General features: G+C 39.5%; 2 protein-coding genes and 1 long non-coding RNA gene across 8 annotated transcripts in view; 1 reads left to right on the top strand and 2 right to left on the bottom strand.

Moving 5' to 3' along the window:
- The window catches only part of LOC144244002 (uncharacterized), a 167,394-nt gene that overhangs the window by 75,028 nt on the left and 72,252 nt on the right, over positions 1–20,114 (top strand). The window lies entirely within an intron of this gene.
- Positions 2,773–3,162, bottom strand: LOC144243990 (keratin-associated protein 2-3). The gene has a single exon (XM_077779158.1). It carries the CDS (start codon positions 3,160–3,162, stop codon positions 2,773–2,775), a length of 390 nt encoding a protein of 129 aa, XP_077635284.1.
- LOC144243989 (uncharacterized) overlaps positions 11,727–20,114 on the bottom strand; it is a 15,161-nt gene continuing 6,773 nt past the window's right edge. Inside the window, exons 2-3 of one of the 6 annotated variants that reach the window (XM_077779152.1) lie at positions 19,984–20,104; positions 11,727–12,174 (exon numbers count right to left, since the gene is read on the bottom strand). In XM_077779152.1, coding sequence (XP_077635278.1) covers positions 11,727–12,174; positions 19,984–20,104 — 569 coding nt within the window. Of the gene's footprint in view, positions 12,182–19,958 lie in introns of those variants that run through there. The other 5 variants (XM_077779154.1, XM_077779155.1, XM_077779156.1 and 2 more) reach the window with 5 other exon arrangements.

Genomic DNA, 20,114 nt, shown 5'->3' with positions numbered 1-20,114 from the left:
AATCTTTGACAAAGCAGGAAAGAGTATCCAATGGAAAAAAGACAGCCTCTTTAACAGATGGTGCTGGGAGAACTGGACAGCAACATGCACAAGAATGAAGCTAAATAATTTTCTCACACCATACACAAAAATAAACTCAAAATGGATAAAGGACCTGAACATGAGACAGGAAACCATCAAAACCCTAGAGGAGAAAGCAGGAAACATCCTCCTTGACCTCCACTGCAGCAATTTCTTACTTGACACATTCCCAAAGGCAAGGGAATCAAGAGCAAAAATGAACTACTGGGACTTCATCAAGATTAAAAGCTTCTGCACAGCAAAGGAAACAATCCATTAAACTAATAGGCAACCGATGGAATGGGAAAAGATAGTTGCAAATGGCATATCAGATAAAGGGCTAGTATCCAAAATCTATAAGGAACTCCCCAAACTCCACACCTGAAAAACAAACAATTCAGTGAAGAAATGGGCAGAAGACATGAACAGACACTTCTCCAAAGAACATCCAGATNTCCAGATGGACAAGAGACACATGAAACGATGCTCAGCATCCCTCCTCATCAGGGAAATACAAATCAAAACCACACTTAGATACCGCCTCACGCCAGTCAGAGTGGCTAAATGAGCAAATCAGAGGACTCTAGATGCTGGCGAGGATGTGGAGAAACGGGCACCCTCCTACACTGTTGGTGGGAATGCAAACTAGTGCAGCCACTCTGGAAAACAGTGTGGAGGTTCTTCAAAAAATTAACAATAGAACTCCCCTATGACCCAGCAGTAGCACTGCTAGGAATTTACCCAAGGAGTGCTGATGCACAGGGGCACATGTACCCCAATGTTCATAGCAGTACTCTCAACAATAGCCAAAACATGGAAAGAGCCAAAGTGTTCATCAGCTGATGAATGGATCAAGAAGATGTGGTTTATCTATACAATGGAATACTACATGGCAGTGAGAAAGAATGCAATCTGGCCATGTGTAGCAACATGGATGGAACTTGAGGGTGTTATGTTGAGCGAAATAAATCAGGCAGAGAAGGACAGCTACCATTTGTTTCCACATATAGAAGGATTAGGAGGAACTTAGCGGAGGACCGTGGGTGAGAAGAAGGGGAAAAATAGTGGTGGAGAGGGAGGGAAGCAAACCATGAGAGAGTCCTGAATGCTGAGAACAAACTGAGTGCAGATGGGTTGGGGGGGAGGGGAAGGGGGGTGATGCGCATGGAGGAGGGCACTTGTGGGGATGAGCACTGGGTGTTATATAGAAGCCAACTTGACAATAAATTATAAAAAAAATAATAAAACCTTGGGAGTATGCTTTGTCATGTTAGGAAATCTGTTTCTGCCAAGGGATGTGGACTATCTTGAAAAAATAAAAAGCCTTCCTCTCAATCCTCTCCCTCTCTCAGTGACATAATATGCCACAAATAGCACACCTTTTGAGCCTGTTTGATATGGTAATGTTTCAATGTGTAACAAGGAATGTCAGTGAATGGTGCTTGGTAAATATTGTGTGCCAGGCACTTTACATACATAACATCATTTAACTTTCCCAGCAACCAACACTGGTAAGAATTCACTTTTCTATTTGGCAGATGAAGAAACCTGAAGGTCAGAGAAGTTAAGTTATACTGATGCTGAGGATTCTGCCTTAGGTAAAAATCTACACTTTAGAGTTCTTGTCATAAAGACAATTGCCTTCTAATTTTGCTTGATTCAGTAGAAATCAAGTACCAACCATATTCTAAACATTGAGCTCAGTACTGGAAACCAGAATAAATTGTGGCCCCTTTGTTGGAGGCAGAGAAATAGAGCATCTAATACAATGCCTTGTGGGGAGGGAGGTAAGTATAGGATGTTAATGGCACATGTTAGCATGTTAGGGGCACCTTGCCTAGCCTCTAGGGGTGTNATGCATGCATGCATGTCTGTGTGTGCATGCGTATGTGCAGGGGTGTTTGTGTAGTAGAGGAGTTAGGACAGACTATTAGAGAAGACTGAGCTGAATCTTGGAAATGACTCAGTGTTAGGTAGATGAAGAATGTGGAGGGAAGGGGTTGATGAAAAAAATACTCCAGGTAAAGGAAAGAATATGACAAAAACAAAGACGTATGGAACTGCTTGGCACGTGCCAGTTACTGTGAGGTCAGTGTTAATTGAAGTGAACCTTAATGGGGGGTGTTGAGGCATGAACCTGGACTTGTGGGCAAAGGACAGACCTTGGAGGACCTTGTGTGTACAGATTTCCTACCCACGTAAGGAGTGTGAGGACTAGCCATCCTGCACCGCCTTCCAAGGCCCCATTCCTAGCACCTCTCCCTTTCCTCTTCTGTCTTCCTCACTGTCTCCATCTCATCTTCCTTCTAGCCCTTGTCTGCTCTGCTATGTACACTAATAAACATGCGCTACTGAATAATCAGGTAGCAGAGAGGTTTACAGGAAAAATTAGTTTATTGAAAACAAGGCAGCAGCACATTACAAAAGAGGAGGAGGAGGGTATGGGCAGCCTTCAGAGTTCAGGGCAGGTTTGCAGAGTCCACTCCAAGGACTTTTAAAGGGAGATCTACCATCCATGGTGTCTTCTGCTGATGGAGACACCTGGGTAGTTGACTGAGGTGACGGACTTCTGCTTGTGCCTCCAACTGGTAGGATGTAAAAATGACTATTGTCACCTTATGAAAAATATCTACTTTTCTTTCCACTTTCCTCAAATGCAGAATAGGTGCTTAGGCCTATTAGGTGTGCTGCTCTGCAGGGATGGTGGGGGTCTCAGCAGCAGGAGGAGGTCCTGCAGGTGGTGCGGCAGGGGGCAGGCTGGCAGCAGGGGGGGCGGCAGCAGGGCGCCTGCACAGAGATGGGCTGGCAGCAGGTGGAGGCCCAGCAGCAGGGGCGGCAGACCACGGCCGTGCAGGACGTGGGGCAGCAGCTGATGGGGCGGCAGCAGCCCTCCTGCAGGGAGCAGGGGTCGCAGCAGACGGGGCGGCGGCAGGGCTCGCAGATGGGGCGCGTGCAGCGGCAGGTGCAGGTCACGGGGCGGCACACGGTGGTCTGGCAGCTGACGGGGCGGCAGCAGCAGGGGTCGCGGCAGCAGCAGGGCTGGCAGCAGCCTCCCCCGCAGCCCGAGGAGGAGCAGGTGGAGCCACAGCAGGGGCCGCACATGGTGGTGTCTGAGGCTGGTTTGGGTTGGAGGGGTGAGAGGACTCGGGTGTTGTCAGGTGTGAATGCCTCCCTCCTGCTCTGGGCCCTTTATATACCCTGGCCGGGTGCTGATGACCCCCACGACACAGGCCATTTCTTGTTAATCTTCTGGCCAATTAAGTGAGGATTTAGCGTTGAGTAAATGATGTTTATTAACTCTTCACCTCATACACATCCATGCACACAACCACAGACATTCCTTTGTTTTCTCAGATTGTTTATTCTCACCAAATCTGGACATTGGATTCACTTCTGATGAATTTCCTTTTGAAACATTCCCAACATATAGGAGAGAAAAGAATGTGTTTTCTAAACTAGATTAGCATCTAATTACTCTGCCCTTAGGCCTTGAAGTCATCATTTTATTCCTGGACTTCAAGGACTCAAATAATTACCACCGAAATGTGACCTGTCTCATTTTCACTCATGCCCCTGACTGTAACAGGTTAATAGCAGCACTCTTGTGTAGGCCATTCGTGCGAGCCATGGGCTCACCACGACTCCCCAAGAGGCACATTTGTGGTTTTCACATGAGTAGGGACCACATGGCACCCTGGACCCCTGCCACCCTGGTAGTTTCTCTTCCCCAGTAGGATCTGGGCTGTCCTGCCCTGGTTGTTGTCTCCTTATTCTCTTGGAATGCCTTTGTCTTCCTTCCAAGCCGAACTCAACTTCTACTGTGACTGTAAAATTTTCATCAAGGATCCATTGCAATTTTTATCTTCGTAATTTATTCAGAATTAATCATTGAATGTGTAGATTCTGGGAAGGGACTATTGAGAATATATAGCCCTATCCTCTCATAGGAGGGGTCCTGTGGATTCACCACAGTCACAAGAATGGGATCTAAGTCTCCTCATTCCTCAGTAAGCAGCCTCTACTATGAGTATTACATTTATCAGGTTCAGTAGACCATAGCCTGCAGACAGGAGAGCGAGCATCTCAAGTATTTCCCCCAGTTTTTATCTCAAGTCTTTAAGTAAACATTATTAAAAGTGATACTGGAAGAGAATTAGGGAAATGTCTTTTCCCAGTGACATAATCCAAAAGGGGCTTAGGACTTGCATGCTGGGTCAGATCTTTGTAGCAGTTCAGAGGTTTCTCTGAGGACTGATCAACAGAACTTGACTTGTTGCTGGGTAGGAGTGTGAGGGTTGCCTGTTCTCAGGATGTTCAGAGTGTAGTCTAGTTTCATTGTGGCCCTGTGAGGTAGTGCACTTGCCTAATTCCTTTTATGGTTTTTCATTTGTACTTCACCCCATACCTTAGCCTTTAAATGAGTTCCATAAATTTATTCCTACTTATGGAGTAGAACTGTACTTTTCCTTTGGATCGGAGGGGGAAAAGGAATTCTGTCCAGTCAACCCTACTTACTTTCTTTGAGCACTAAATGAAAGAAAGGGCCAAGAGCTTGCAAACCACCAATTACACATCCTAAAATTACTGTCTTGAGCTTAAAAGGAGAGGCTTTTTGTTGTTTTTGTGGGAGGATTAGTTTTGTTTTTGCTTCAGTGATATCATGGAAAATATCATCGGTGCTGAATTATATGAAATTCATTCCCTATATCTCTTCATCCCAGGATTCCCTCTTGGCTCCTTTTACAATAGTAGTTGATTTTTAGTGTGCAGACTAGGTAATTGTCTTGAGATAATGTGGCTAGAACTACATGCAAACTAGTTTCCCGTCGCCACCATGGTTAAATTAGTCAGCCATGATGCATAACAAGCAACCACAAACTCTCAGAACATAGAATAACAAGTATTTCTTGGTCACATGTCTGCAGGTCAGTTGGGTTTTGGTGGATTATGGCTGGTCTTGGCTCTGGCAATAAGTTGGTTTGGGACTCTCTTCTGAATTAGACTTGTCAGATTTAGCAAATAAAAATACATGTGCCCAGTGAAAATTGAATTTCAGATACACAAATATATCTTTAGTATAAGCATGTCTGAGTATGCATGGGGGATTCTTAGATTAAAAATTTATTGTTATTTATATGAAATTCTAATTTAATGAGGTGTCTTGTGTTTTAATCGGCAACCTGATTTCTAATGGCAGAAGCACAAGGGAGCAGTCCAGCCTTGCAGGCATATTTAAAGTCTTTGCTTGGGCCATGTCCTCTAACATTCCAGACTTGCCAAAGCAAGTTACGTGGTGAATTCCAAGTCACAGGGTGTGAGGGTGGGAGAGGATACTTCTCCCAGAGGGGTGAGAAGGGGAAGAGATAAATATTAATGAAGAATGATCTAATCTACCAGAGTGATGAATCAATTATTTTAGTAATCTTTGTTATGAAGCTTGAACAAAGACTTTTAGAAAGCCAAATTAGATTGTGGTCACTGCATTTCCATTCATTTGAGTAAATTTACTTCTCTTCCTCCATTCCTTCCTGGTCAGTCAGGAAATTTTATTGATTTAAAAAGAGACCTCCTTATCTACATATTTAATGCAATCCCTATCAAAATACAAATGTTTTTCACAGAACTAGAACAAACAATCTTAAAATTTGTATGCAACCACAAAAAAACCCAAGGAGCCAAAGCAATCTTGAAAAAGCAAAGCTGGAGACATCACAATCCTGGACTTCAAGTTATATTGCAAAGCTGTAATAATCAAAATGGTATGGTACTGGCACAAAAATAGACATAGATCAGTAGAACAGAATAGAAAATCCAGAAATAAGCCCACAAGGGTATGGTCAATTAATCTTCAACAACACAGGAAAGAATAATGAGGAAAAGACAGTCTGTTCAACAAACGGTGTTTGGAAAACTTGACAGCAACATGCAAAAGAATGAAACTGGACCACTTTCTTATACCATACAAGAAAATAAATTCAGAATGGATTAAAGACCCGATGTGAGACCCGAAGTCATAATAATCATAGAAGAGAACATAGGCAGTAACTTCTTTCACATTGGCCATAGCAATTTCTTTTTAGATTTGTTTCCTATGGCAAAGGAAACAAAAGCAAAACTAAACTATTGAGACTGCATCAAAATAAAAAGCTTCTGCATAGCAAAGGAAACAATCCACAAAACTAAAAGGCAACCTACAGAATGGGAGAAGATATTTGCAAGTGACATATCTGATAAAAGGTTAGTATCCAAAATCTATAAATACCTTATAAAATGCAACACACAAAAAGTAAATAACCCAATTAAAAAATGGGCAGAAGACATGAACTGACATTTCTCCAAAGAAGGCTTACAAATGGCCAACAACCATGAAAAGATGTTCATCACTTACCGTCAGGGAAATGCAAATCAAAACTATAATGAGATATCACTTCACACCTGCCGGAATGGCTAAAATCAACAACACAGGAAACAAATGGTGTTGGTGAGGATGTGGAGAAACAGGAACCCTCGTGTACTATTAGTGGGAATGCAAACTGCTGCAGCCACTGTGGAAAACAATATAGAGGTGCCTCAAAAAGTTAAAAATAGAACTACCCTATGATCCATCAATCATACTACAAAAACACTAATTCAGAGGGATACATGCACCCCTATGTTTATAGCAGCATTATTTACAATAGCCAAATATGGAAGCAGCCCAGTGTCCATTGATATATGAATGGATAAAGAAGAGGTAATGTGTATATACAATGGAATAGTATTAAGCCATAAAAAGAATGAAATCTTGCTGGGGCACCTGGGTGGCTCGGTTGGTTAAGCATCTGACCCTTGGTTTCAGCTCAGGTTGTGATCTCATGGTTTGTGAGATTGAGCCCCACATCTGGCTCTGTGCTGACAGTGTGGATCCTGCTTGGGATTCTCTCTCTCTCCTTCTCTCTCTGCCCCTCCCCTGCTGATGCGCTCGCTCGCTCGCTCTCTCAAAATAAATAAATGGGGGTGGTTAAGTGTCCGACTTCGGCTCAGGTCATGATCTCACAGTTCGTGGATTTGAGCCCCGAGTCGGGCTCTGTGCTGACAGCTAGCTAGATCTCACAGTTCATGGGTTCGAGCCCCACGTCAGGCTGTGTGCTGACAGCTCAGAGCCTGAAGCCTGCTTCCGATTCTGTGTCTCCCTCTTTCTCTGCCCCTCCCTCATGTGTGCTAAAAAAAAAAAAAAAAAGAATGAAATCTTGCCATTTGCAGTGATGTGAATGGAGCTAGAGAGTATTATGCTAAATGATATAAGTCAGTCAGAGAAAGACAAAACTATATGATTTCATTCATGTGGAATTTAAGAAACAAAACCGATGAACATAGAGAGGGAAAAAAAAGAGAGGCAAACCAGAAAACAGAGTGTAAACTATAGAGAACAAACTGCGGGTTGCTGGAGGAGAGGGGCAGGAGGGCGGGTTAAATGGGTGATGGGTATTAAGAAGTGAACTTGACAATAAACTATTTAAAAAAAAAGAAATAAAAACATTAAAAAAATTTACAAAAAAAAAAAAAAGAAGTGAACTTGTTGTGATGACCACTGGGTGATGTATGGAAGTGACAAATCACTAAATTCTGCTCCTGAAACTAATACTATACTGTACGTTAACTAATTGGAATTTAAGTAAAAAGTTGAAGGAAAAAAAGCTTTCCAATAATAAACTTGGATTAACTCTTCATTTATATACAGATTTCCAATGAATATTTTGAACTTTTCTTCAAAAATATGCACAATTTTATTAGACTTATTTTGGAACAGTCTATAATATTTGTAGGTATTGTGAGTGGAATCTTCATTTCCATTAAACTAGAATTACTAATTGACTCTTGGAGGTTATATGAATGCTGTTGAGCTTTTTGTTTGTCAATACTCTATCTAGTGACTCCTCTAAACTCTCTTTTTAGCACAAGTTTGTGGGTTTTCTTGCATTTCCTATGTTGACAACAGTATTGTCTACAAGTATCAACAATTTCTTTTTTTCTGTAACACTTTTTTTCTTATCAGATTGCATTGACTAGGATCTCAAATACAACAATGAATGATAGGAATGATATCAGTTATCTTTGTCTTATTCTAAACTTTATTAAGAATACTTCTAAAGTTTGTTAACTATTATGTTTTGCTTTGAAGTTTTGACAAATAGCATTCATTAAGATAAAATGTCCTCTTTTAGCCCTATTTTGCTTAGAGTGTTTTAAATAGTAAATGGCTGTTGTGATGGTCAATTTTATGTGTCAACTTGACTGGGCCATAGTATGCTCAGACATTTGGACAAACATTCTGGGTGTGTCTGTGAAAGTATTTCTGGGTAAGATTAACATTTGAATCAGTAGACTGAATAAAGCAGATGACCCTCTCCAGTGTGGGTAGACCTCACAAGAGATCTGAAGAGAAAAAAAGGGCTGACCTCCCCCTTCAACTTTGATTAAAAGAGAGCACCTCCTGTCTGACTCCCTCGACATCAGAGTTGAACTGAAACATTGGCTCTTTTGGGGTCGTGAGCCTGCGGGCTTTTGAACTGGAATTTACATTATCAGCGCTTCTGGGTCTCCAGCTTGTCCACTGCAGATCTTAGGACTTCTCAGATTCTGTAATCTGCAATTCTATATAATCTCAGATTCTGTAATCTCTCCCCTCCCCCTCCTCTCTCTGTCTCTTTATGTTTGTGTGTGCATGGGTGTGTGTTAATGTATATATATGTGTGTCTGTATCTATATCAATCTACTATTGGTTCTGTTTCTCTGAAGAACCCTGACTAATAGAGTTGTTATATATTACTGAATAATTTTCCCACAGCTATTGATGTAATCCTGAAGGTTTTATTATTTATTTATTTATTATTTATTTATTTGTTTGTTACCTTTAATGTACCAGTATCGACAAGCTTACTTAATATTTTCTAATTTTGAAACATTCCTGAATGTCAAGGACAAGCTAGTTGGTTATGATATGTTATTCCTTTTATATATGGCTGAATTTCACTTACTAATATTTATTGGCTTTTTGCATCTATGATCTTCAATAATATAGGCCTATAATTTTTCCTTTATCACTTTGTTCTTGTCTATATTTGATATTACTGTTATACTCAAAATGAATTGGGAAGATTTTCCTTTCTTCTCTTCTCCCTCCAAGTACTAACGAGGCCTGACTCTGCTTAGCTTCTGGGATGAGATGAGTTTGGGCACATTCAAGGTGGTATGGCTGTAGACCTTTTCTTCTCTTCTTTTTCCCAGTTTGAATGGGAGAGAACTTTAAGGTTTAGTAAACTTACTTGGAAACCAACATGGGCCTGGCATTTATAATGTCAGTATATGTAGAGGATAGATTTTGGATCATAGGTATAGTTTCTTTAATGGTTATTGGCTTATTTATGTTTTATGTTATGTGTATCTTCTGGATTAATTTTATTAATATCTACTTTTCTAGACATAGTCAATTCAATCATAATTTTCAGACATACTGGTATAAACTTATACATAATGTTATTTTTAAAAAATTTTATTAGTGCTTATTATTTTTGAGAGAGAGAGATAGGGCATGAGTGGGGGAGGGGCAGAGAGAGGGAGACAGAATCCGAAGCAGGCTCCAGGCCTGGAGCTGTCAGCCCAGAGCCCAATGCAGGGCTCGGACTCACAGCTGTGAGATCATGTCCTGACTGAGCCACCCACGAGCCCCTAAACTTATAGATAATGTTCTAATTGTTTTTAAATGTTTCTACTCTCTTGGAAGCTGATGATTCTCCTTTATAATAAGCATAATGTTATTTGTCAGTCTTTGAGACATTCTCCTTTCTCTCTCTCTCTCTCCCTCTCTCTCTCTTTGATCAGTTTTACCAGGCCTTTTCTATTTCATTTGTGTTTTTTTACTTTGTTGTGTTTATATAATTAATTTTATTAAACTTTTCATACTGTGTTTATGTAATTTTATTAAGTTTTTCATTTAAAAATATGTTATTAATGTTTAAATTTGTCATTATAACCTTCTTTCTACATTGGGTTTACTGATTGATGGATGTTGTGGGATGGGGATGTAATAGAAAGTGAGAATCTCAACGTGTGATTCCAAAGCATGGCTTCAAGAAAGGGAACCTTGTGCATCGTTGGTGGGAATGTCAATGGGTGCAGCCTCTCTGGAAAACAGTATGGAGGTTTCTCAGAAAATTAGAAATAGAATTGCCATATGATCCAGCAATTCAGCTTGTGGGTATTTATCCCAAAAAATGATGATGTTAATTCAAAAAGATATATGCAGCCCTATGTTCACTACAGCATTATTTACAATAGTCAAGGTACAGAAACAACTTAAGTGTCCATCAATGGATGAATGGATAAAGAAGATGTAGTGTATATATACAATGAAATTTTACCCAGGCATAAGAAAGAATGAAATCTTGCCATTTGCAAACACATGGATGGACCTTGAGGATATTATGCTATGTGAAATAAGTCAAAAACAGATACTGAATGATTTCAGTTATATGTGGAATCTAAACAAACAAAAAAACAAATGAACAAAACTCATAGATACAGAGAACAGATTGGTGGTTGCCAGAGGGGAGTGGGGTTAGGGGATGGGTGAACTGGGTGAAGGTGGGCAAGAGGTATAAACTTCAAGTTATAAAATAAATAAGTCATGGGGATGTAATGTATAGGATGGTGACTATAGAAATAATATTGTATCACACACCTTAAAGTTGCTAAGAGAGTAAATCTTAAAATTTTTCATTACAAGAAGAAAAATTTTGTACCTTTGTACAGTGACAGATTGTAGCTAGACTTACTGTGGTAATCATTTCTCATAGTACACAAGTATCAAATTATTATGGTGTACACCTGAAACTAATATGATTTTATATGTCAATTATATCTCAATAAAGAAACAGGTTAAAAATTTTTTTTAAATGAGCTACAGGCAGGAATTAAATCTGCCTTAATTTAGGATATTAAGATGTATATGTGTGCACCTACATGTACACATATGCAACTTTTGTTCTAATATTTCAAATTATATTTCGTATATATAGCACTTATTCTCAAAGTGATTTCAACATGAGTGTTCTTCCTATATGATCATGTAAAATATTGTTGCCTAATTATTAAGTAAAGTGATCATGAAAACAATAAGAAACAATGCCAATAAATTTTTATGTGTAGAAAAGTTTATTAGAAAGCAGAGAAGCAAAAAAACATAAAAAAATTCACTCTGTTAGAAAATATATAACTGGACCCCTAGGTCTGAGGGTATAACTGAACCCCAGGCCGGAGGGTGTCAAATCAGTAGGGCACAGAGGTTGCAGATAATATTCATTTTGTTAGAAAGGATAAGCTAGAGCCCTAAAATGATAAGGAAGAATGAGAAATTTAGAGAAGTAGGATTATTTTTTAGCTAATGGATTACAAATTAATACCCATATTTGGTGCCAGTATTGAAAGGAAAAGGTAGTCATGGAAGGAGCTTAACATGAGCCAGAATGTGCTCACAAAGCCTGTGGGACGGTGGTAGTCTCACTGGAATCGTGAGGCTCAACCTGTTGAATGTCAGCCAGACTCCATGTGCCCTAACAGTCAGCACCAAAGAGTCTATATCTGAGGGAGCAGAAGTAAGCAGAGATGGTGGTCACAGGGCAGGGGGCTCAGCAGCAAGAGGAGGCACAGCACATGGGGCGGGGGCAGGTGGAGATGACACAGGTGGGGCGATAGCAAGTGGTGTGGCAGGAGACCCGGCCACAGACTGGGCGCAGGCAGCAGGAGGGGCAGCAGGAGGGGCGGCAGCAGCTGGAGCCACAGCAGCTGGAGCCACAGCAGGAGGGGGGGCAGCAGCTAGAGATGCAGCAGGAGGGGCGGCAGCAAGGCTGGCAGCAGCTGGAGCCATAGCTGCTGGAGCCACAGCAGGAGGGGCGGCAGCAGCTAGAGATGCAGCAGGAGGGGCGGCAGCAAGGCTGGCAGCAGCGGGAGCCACAGCTGCTGGAACCACAGCAGGAGGGGCGGCAGCAGCTGGACACACAGCAGCTGGGGCGGCAGCAGGTGGTCCTGCAGCAGGTGGTCTGGCAGCAGGTGGGGCGGCAGCAAGGCTGGCAGCAGCTGGAGCCACAGCAGCTGGAGCCACAACAGGAGTTGGCCATGGTGTCAGAGGGTGGAGGTTCTGGGTGGGTTTCCAGATGAATGAGGTTCTCAAGTGTGATTTCTCTCCAACCTTTGTTGCTTTTATACCCTGCTGAGGGCTACTATGACCATGTGCAGGACTCTTTTTGTTGTTTATCCTAATAGAAAATCAGTTAGTTTTAGTAAATTAGATAATTATGTTTATCTGATAAATATTCCTATATATAGAAAAGGGCTCCACTTCCTTCTCCTATTGTATTGTGAGCTATCTGATTTGGTTAAAACCAAGTGAATCAGCTCCCATATGTCTTCCCTTCTCTGATGTGTCTTCCAAAGTAGAAGCATTCATTGGATGTCACAAGTGTTAATTCTTCATGTATTTAATTCCAGAATAATATGTTGAGGATGGATTTTATGGTGACTAAATCTGCTGTCAAAGAGGTTAACAACAAGTCATAGGAAATGCTGGTGGGAAAGTAAGATCCTGGAGGGGAGACAGTCCCTAGTGTGCAGTGGGGAATGCTGATTCCTTTGGATTTTATGGATAGTCAGTGAGGTACAAAGGATCCTAACAACAATTCTATCTCTTTTATCTTACTGAATGTATTCAATTGAAAGTTCTAATGCAGTGATTCACTACTTATAAATAGTAAAAAATCCATTGGCATAAATAGGTCCTTTTAAAAAGTATTAAATTATTATTGCCATGTTCTTCAGAGATCAGGTATCATAAGGTGTATTTTTCCTCTTATTTTGACGGGTAAGCATTCTCAATAGAATATGGATAATTGAATACTTTCTTGTGTTCTGAGATGTTATCTCTCAAAAATATGTTTGAGGTGTTTTTCTTGATATAAATGAGATCTAAAGGGTTAAGCTTTAATATGTGTCCTATAGACACTTGAATAAGACAAACAAGACACATATAAAGGGGTTTGGCAAGCATATAGAACATCGTGTGGTAAATAACAATTATGTATTTAAATCTGTGCACTTACAAAATACTAATAGTTACTATTTTTGAGTGCCTACTATGTGTCAGGAATTTTCTGAGTCTTCTGTAATTGTTCTCTTGTTTTTATACTTCACAAGGACTCTAGGAGGTGGAAACGATTTTTCTTAATTCTTTAGCCATGAAGTAATTCATACAATCAGTATGGAAGATGATTCTCTCCTAAAATGTTCAAAGAGGTATGAGGCATAATAATCCTATGTCACTTCTCATACTGTTTGATTTGTGTAAATGTGCTCTCTCCCTTGTCATTTCAGCAAACTCTTGCTCGTACAAGAGTACTAGACTAAATGTCTAGTACAAGAGTACTAGACTAAATGTCTAGTCCAGATGCCAACTCATCTCTAATATCTGTCTTGACATCTACCACATTCAAGATGAATCATTCATTCCCTTTTGCTCCAAGATATTTGTGATTGAGGGTATCACACTCCATCATAATTGGTTCATATCTCTTTTCCCCGATCCTTCTATATGCCCCATGAGGTCAGAGACTATCTGATTCCCATAGGGTGCCTATCACTTGCTCTCACTGAATGTTCGTTGAGTGAATGTGGGGTTTATTGAAAACATAGGGCATTTACTCACCCTTTATCATGCTATAGATAATTTAGATGGATGGAGAAAAGAAAAAAGCATTCAAACAATGGGGATCTGATTTAACAGGGGTTTATTTTTGACTGATGGACTAAATGACTTGTTTGAATGGTATGTGTAGGAAGGTAAAGAAAAATAATTACTGCTACAATGAGGAGAATGTAAAGATATTCCTGAATTTCTATAAAGAAAGTGGTTATTGTATCATCACACAGTTGAGAGAAAGGTGTAAGCAAATATCTAGGCTTTTAAAATATTATTTGGGTGGGAGTGGGTAAAGTGATGGGAAGCAGGAAGAAAGTTCAGGTGGTGGCTGCACACTAGGTATGAGAGATGAATGACTATCTAGGTTGGTGGCAATGGACACAGTAAGGAAGATAGTGATACAATAGATTTCAGAGAGTCAACCAGGATCACTTACAAAATGGGCAATAGAGGAGGGTACTTGTTGGGATGAGCACTGGGTGTTGTACATAAGCCAATTTGACAATAAAGTATATTAAAAAATAAAATAAAACCTTAAAAAACACACAAAAAAACCCCAAAATGGGCAATACAGGTAACAGGAGACCTCATTGTTAAAGAGAACTCATAATTTAATATTTTTTTAATTGTATACACATATGTTTTATAATTAAGTTCTGATAGTGGAAAGATAATCATTTGTAAAAAAGAAAATATATTTTAAAAGCTTACCAGAAACAAAATCAAAAGACAGATGACTGAATGAAAAAAAAATACTTGCAACTTATACCAAAGACCGAGTCTATGATGTTAATATATAAAAAGCACTTATAAAATTCAAATAGAGAAGAGGCAAAAGCCTGATGGAAAAATGAGATAAAGATCTTTCTTCACCATATAAAGATGTACAGTCTCATGCATAAGAATAGAAATGAAATTATACAGGATGCCACTTCTCACCTGTGAGATTGTCAAAAATTCAAAAATTGACAACATTCTCTAGTATCTAGAGATTATGTGGAAATTGGCACGCTCATATCTTTCTTAGGAAGATTTGGCAATAATTAGTGGCATTATTCTTTGAACTATTCTAATTCTATAAATTATTCAAAACATACTCAGGCAAAACTACAAAAAGATCTTATTCAAGATTATTCATAGCAGCGCTATTTGTAAAAACAAAACAACAAGAATAAGAACTAGGCACAACCTGGGTGTCCTTCAGTAGAGTAATGGTGAATAAGCTGTGGTGCATCCCCATAACGGATCACTATTCAGCTGTAAAAAGGAATAAGGGATATCTCTATATGCTACTATGAAGTAATATGTAGGAAATATTGTTGAGATGACAAAGCAGACAGAGAAAAGGGTCTATAGTGTCCTACAGTGTGTCTAAAAAAATAAGAGAACACATATAGAAATTGTATTGGCTGGGACGCCTGGGTAGCTCAGTCGGTTAAGCATCCCATTTCATCTTAGGCCATGATCTCATTGTTTGTAGGTTTGGGTCCCACATCAGGCTCTGTGCTGACAGCTCAGAGCCTAGAGCCTTCTTCAGATTCTGTGTTTCCCTCTCTCTCTGCCCCTCCCCTGCTCGTGCTCTGTCTCTCAAAAATAAATAAACATTAAAAAAATTTTTAAAAAGAATATCTATTTGCTTACATTAATTTTTTAATACTAATGTGGTATGTATATAGAATGGAATATTATTCAGCCATTAAAAAGAATGAAATCTTGCCATTTGCAGGATGATAGAGTTTTATGCTAAGCTAAATAAATCAGTCAGAGAAAGACAGACACCATATGATTTCACTCATATGTGGAACTTAAGCAACAAAACAAATAAGCAAAGGGAAACAAAAAGAGAGAAATCTAGAAACAGACTCTTAACTATAGAGAACAAACTGATGGTTACTAAAAGGGATGTGGGGGTGGGAAGATAGACAAAATAAGGAGTGCACTTGTGATGAGCATAGAGTGATGTATGGAATTGTTGAATCACTGTATTGTACACCTGAAATTAATATAATGCTGTATGTTAACTAATTAGAATTAAAATAAAAATGTAAAAAAATACTGTTTAGGTAACACTGGAGAAAATACTTAACAGAGCATATATCCCACAAAGGATTTGTATATAGTACATATAAAGAACTCTTACCACCCAATAAGATAAACAACCCAACAAAAAAATGGGCAAAAGATTTGAATAGACATTCACCAAAGAAAGTATATAGATGGAAAGTCAACCCATAAAAGGAATAATCATTAGGAAGATTCACATTAAAACTACAGTGAAATAACACCATACACACTCTAAAATGGTTGACATTAACAAGACTGACCTTGCCAATTTTTTGGTGATAGTATGAAGCCATTGGAACTCTCACACATGGAAGGAACATAAAATGGCAGTCACTTTGGAAAACAGTTTGACAGTTTTTCAAAGAGTTAAAGATACACTTACTATAGGACCTTGCCATTCCACCCCAAAGTACTTACCCAAGAGAAATAAAATCATATGAACAAAGGGAAAATAGAAAGAGACAAACCAAAAAACAAACTCTTCACTATAGAGAACAGATACTTAGGAGAGGGGAGGTTGGATGGGAAGGTGGATGGGTGAAATAGTGCAGGGGATTAAGAGTATACTTATCTTGATGAGCATTGAGTAATATGTAGAATTGCTGAATCATTGTATTGTATACCCAAAACTAATATAACACTGTATATTAACTGCACTGGAATTAAAATTTAAAAAATAAAGTTAAAATATGAGATGTCCATACAAAGGCTTATTCACAAATGTTGATGGAGACTTTATTTTTAATATAAAAAAAATCTGGGAACAACTCAACTGTCCACCCACAGGTGAATGGATAAACAAATGTGGGTCTCTCCATACGGGTCTTTCACTGTATGAAAAAGAAATGAACTAGTGATGCACATGACAAAATGAATTTCAATATAATTATGTTGCATGAAAAGCCAAGCAAGATAGAGTACACACTGGTAGGATTCTATGAAATTCTAGAAAATGGAAACAAACTTATAGTGACAGTGGATCTGTAGTTGTCTGGGGGCAGAGTATAGGAAAGAATTACAGAGGGGGTGATAAATGTTCATTATCTTGATGTTGGTGTTGATTACATCAATATATATATCAAAACATCAAATTGTATACTTAAATGTGATTTTTGTATATCAATTGGACCTTAATAAAGCTGAGAAGAAAAGAAAAAATAATGGAAGTATCAACCGTAATTTGTTTAAGCTTATTTATTTTTTGAGAGAGAGAATGGGAGAGCAGAAAAGACAGGGAGAGAGAGGGAGAAAGAGAAAATCCCAAGCAGGCTCTGCACTACTAGTGGGGCTCAAACTTACAAACTGTGGGATCATGACCTGAGCTGAAATCAAGAGTCATACGCTTAACCAACTAAGCCACCCAGACACCCCTCAACCATAATTTCTTTTTAAAGTTGACTCAGAGAAGGTAGAGGAGATAGAGTGGAGAAAACAGAGGATAGAAGCTAAATTTTTTAGAATATACCTCTTTCTGTAGGTTTGACGTTGGATTCGTTAGTATTTTACATAATTTTAAAACAAAATTAAAATTTTTAAATCTCAAAGTTATTAAAACGATAACAATAACAAAGGGACCTAACTGTATATCCAGGCATAAAAGCAATTTATTCCAAGATCAAAAATAAATAAGACAGAAAAAGTCTTAAGTTTGTTTTCGGTAACTGTAGTGTTAGTATTGATAATGTTATTCTGAGACTGTTGGACAAACATTATAGAATAAAGAAAATGAGTAAATATACTGGTGTCATTAAGAATTGGTATTTTTGGCATAGAATAAATGAGATTTATAAGATATATGAAAAAAAAATAAGTAAGATATATGAGGTTAAGTAAAAGCCCTGTAGTTCTCAGTAGAAACTCATGACATGGGTTTATCATTTAAATATATATTTTCTAGTTGTGAACACTGAAAAGGCTAAAAGAAAGGGATTTAGTAGTAATGAACATCACATATTTCAGTTTAGGTCTCAAATACCATTTCTACCTGAAAAGAACTGGGGCTCCTTGCAAAAATGGCTAATTAGAAGTCTGGGGAAGGAAATGTATAAATGAGCCTGCAATAATCTGTTATGTGAAAAAGCAAGGAATTTTCAGACTACTAGATTCATGTGAAAAGGACTTGGAAGCCTATTTAACGTTATTCATTTGAGCATCAATAGAGGAATGTAAACTGGATATACTTGCATCAAGTCTTTTGAAATCCATGAGTTCATAGTAATGCAAATATTAAAAAACAGTAAAAACTCTTTTGTCTCCTTTGGAGGATGCAAACTGGTAAATAAAGGGAAAGAATCAAGCATTTATTTTGCCTCTCCTGTACATACTATTCCTTAGGATTACCAAATGTTGATGAGGGAAGTTTCTTTTTATGGAATTATCCCAGCTAATAAATGGCAGGCAGAGGAATAATAAAATTAGCAATATCATGATTTTGCTATGCCTAATGAAATAATGGTCTTAGGCAATGATCATCAACAGCTGCTAATATCAAAAACTGAGGGGTGGGGGGCTGGGTGGCTCAGTCGGTTAAGCGTCCGACTTCAGCTCAGGTCATGATCTCGCGGTCTGTGGGTTCAAGCCCCGCATCAGGCTCTGTGCTGACAGCTCAGAGCCTGGAGCCTACTTCGGATTCTGTGCCTCCGTCTCTCTCCACCCCTCCCCTGCTCACGCACTGTCTCTCTCTGTCTCTCAAAAAAAAATAAACATTAAAAAATTAAAAAACAAACTGGGGGACAATGGGACAATTTCTGCCTCCTGATGGAAAAGCACACCGTGATCTATAAAGCAGTTTTTGGGTTCCACAGATCTTTTGGGATATGAGTCCCACGTTAACAGGTTTGGCGATTGTCTGGGTATGTTGTGCAACTTAACTGTAGTTATTGGTCTGCGACAAAATGAGGTGGGAGAAGATAGTGAGGGGAGCTTGTGCTGTCTTTCAAGACTGAAACTTCTGCATCATCTTTAAGATGGAAGTGGCACTAAGTGTCAACAAGGAAATTGGATCACCTCTGCAAGCCGAGAGGGTTCAGGGAAATTTGGGGACTCAAGATCTTCAAGTGCACCAATCCAGATGTCCCCATCTTCTATCTCAGGGTCCCCATCTTTCCCAACCAGGGCCCTGACCCTGGCATAGCATAACTGCCTAGACTGAGTAAACAGCCACCTCTGGAGCTCTGCTCCTCCCGTGGTGACAGCCTAGCCTTGGTCCTCAGCTCTACTTGCCTTCTAACTGCAGGAGAGGAGTCTGCCACTGAAACTTCTGGCTTTTTACCTCTGTCCTTTAATCTCTTATTTGTCACGCTCAGCCTTTCATTATGTTTTCCCAAATCGTCAATTGCTCCCAGCTACATTCAATTTCACTCTCCTTGTAATTACTATTAACTGCTTTCAGACATATGTAATATGGAAAAGATGTCCCAGGGAGCATTAATTGCTTACAGGTTTTCCAAAAAAGTTTTTCTCTGATCTTTATCCAAGAATTCCCAAGAATATCTATTTTATCTAAGAATTAAGAGATCTGCCAGTGAAACTGAAGCTGTGAGTATGTAAGATTTAAGTGCTGTCTGTCCTATATGTGTACGGACCATATGGTTGTCCAGACAGCATAGAAAGTCTTAAAGAAGAGTACTATCACGCTGATTTTTCATACAAGAAAGAGGTGATTTATTTTGGCATAGAGTTATAACATAGGAAAATTGGAGGGAATAAGAATTATAAAAGAATCCATGGGACAATTAAGAGAGAGGCTATAAAAATCTGTAATGTAGAAATACTGAAATCAAATTTCACCTCCTTGAGCTTGATAAGCTGGTACCCAAAGGTTAAGGAGAATTTGGGGGAGAATTGGTCACTACAACAATTGGTACGTTGCAAGAAAATTCACACTTGGATGAAAGGGGAAGATCCAGAAGCAGAATTTGGACTGAGGTTAGAATGTGCTCACAGAGTCACAGAGTGGGATGGTGATGGGCTCATTGGGATAATGAGACCCAACTGAGTTGAGCAACATCAACCTCACTCCGTGTGTCCTGACGGTCAGCAGAAAAGGAGGGTCTATATCTGTGGGGCAGAAGTAAGCAGAGATGGTGGTCATAGGACAGGGGGCTCAGCAGCAAGAGGAGGCACAGCACATGGGGCGGGGGCAGGTGGAGATGACACAGGTGGGGCGATAGCAAGTGGTGTGGCAGGAGACCCGGCCACAGACTGGGCGCAGGCAGCAGGAGGGGCAGCAGGAGGGGCGGCAGCAGCTGGAGCCACAGCA

This window comes from Crocuta crocuta, unplaced genomic scaffold (genome assembly GCF_008692635.1).
Source record: "Crocuta crocuta isolate KB4526 unplaced genomic scaffold, BGI_CrCroc_1.0 scaffold68, whole genome shotgun sequence".
Classification (NCBI taxonomy): Eukaryota; Metazoa; Chordata; class Mammalia; order Carnivora; family Hyaenidae; genus Crocuta; species Crocuta crocuta.
This window is presented reverse-complemented; position numbering and strand designations above follow the sequence as displayed.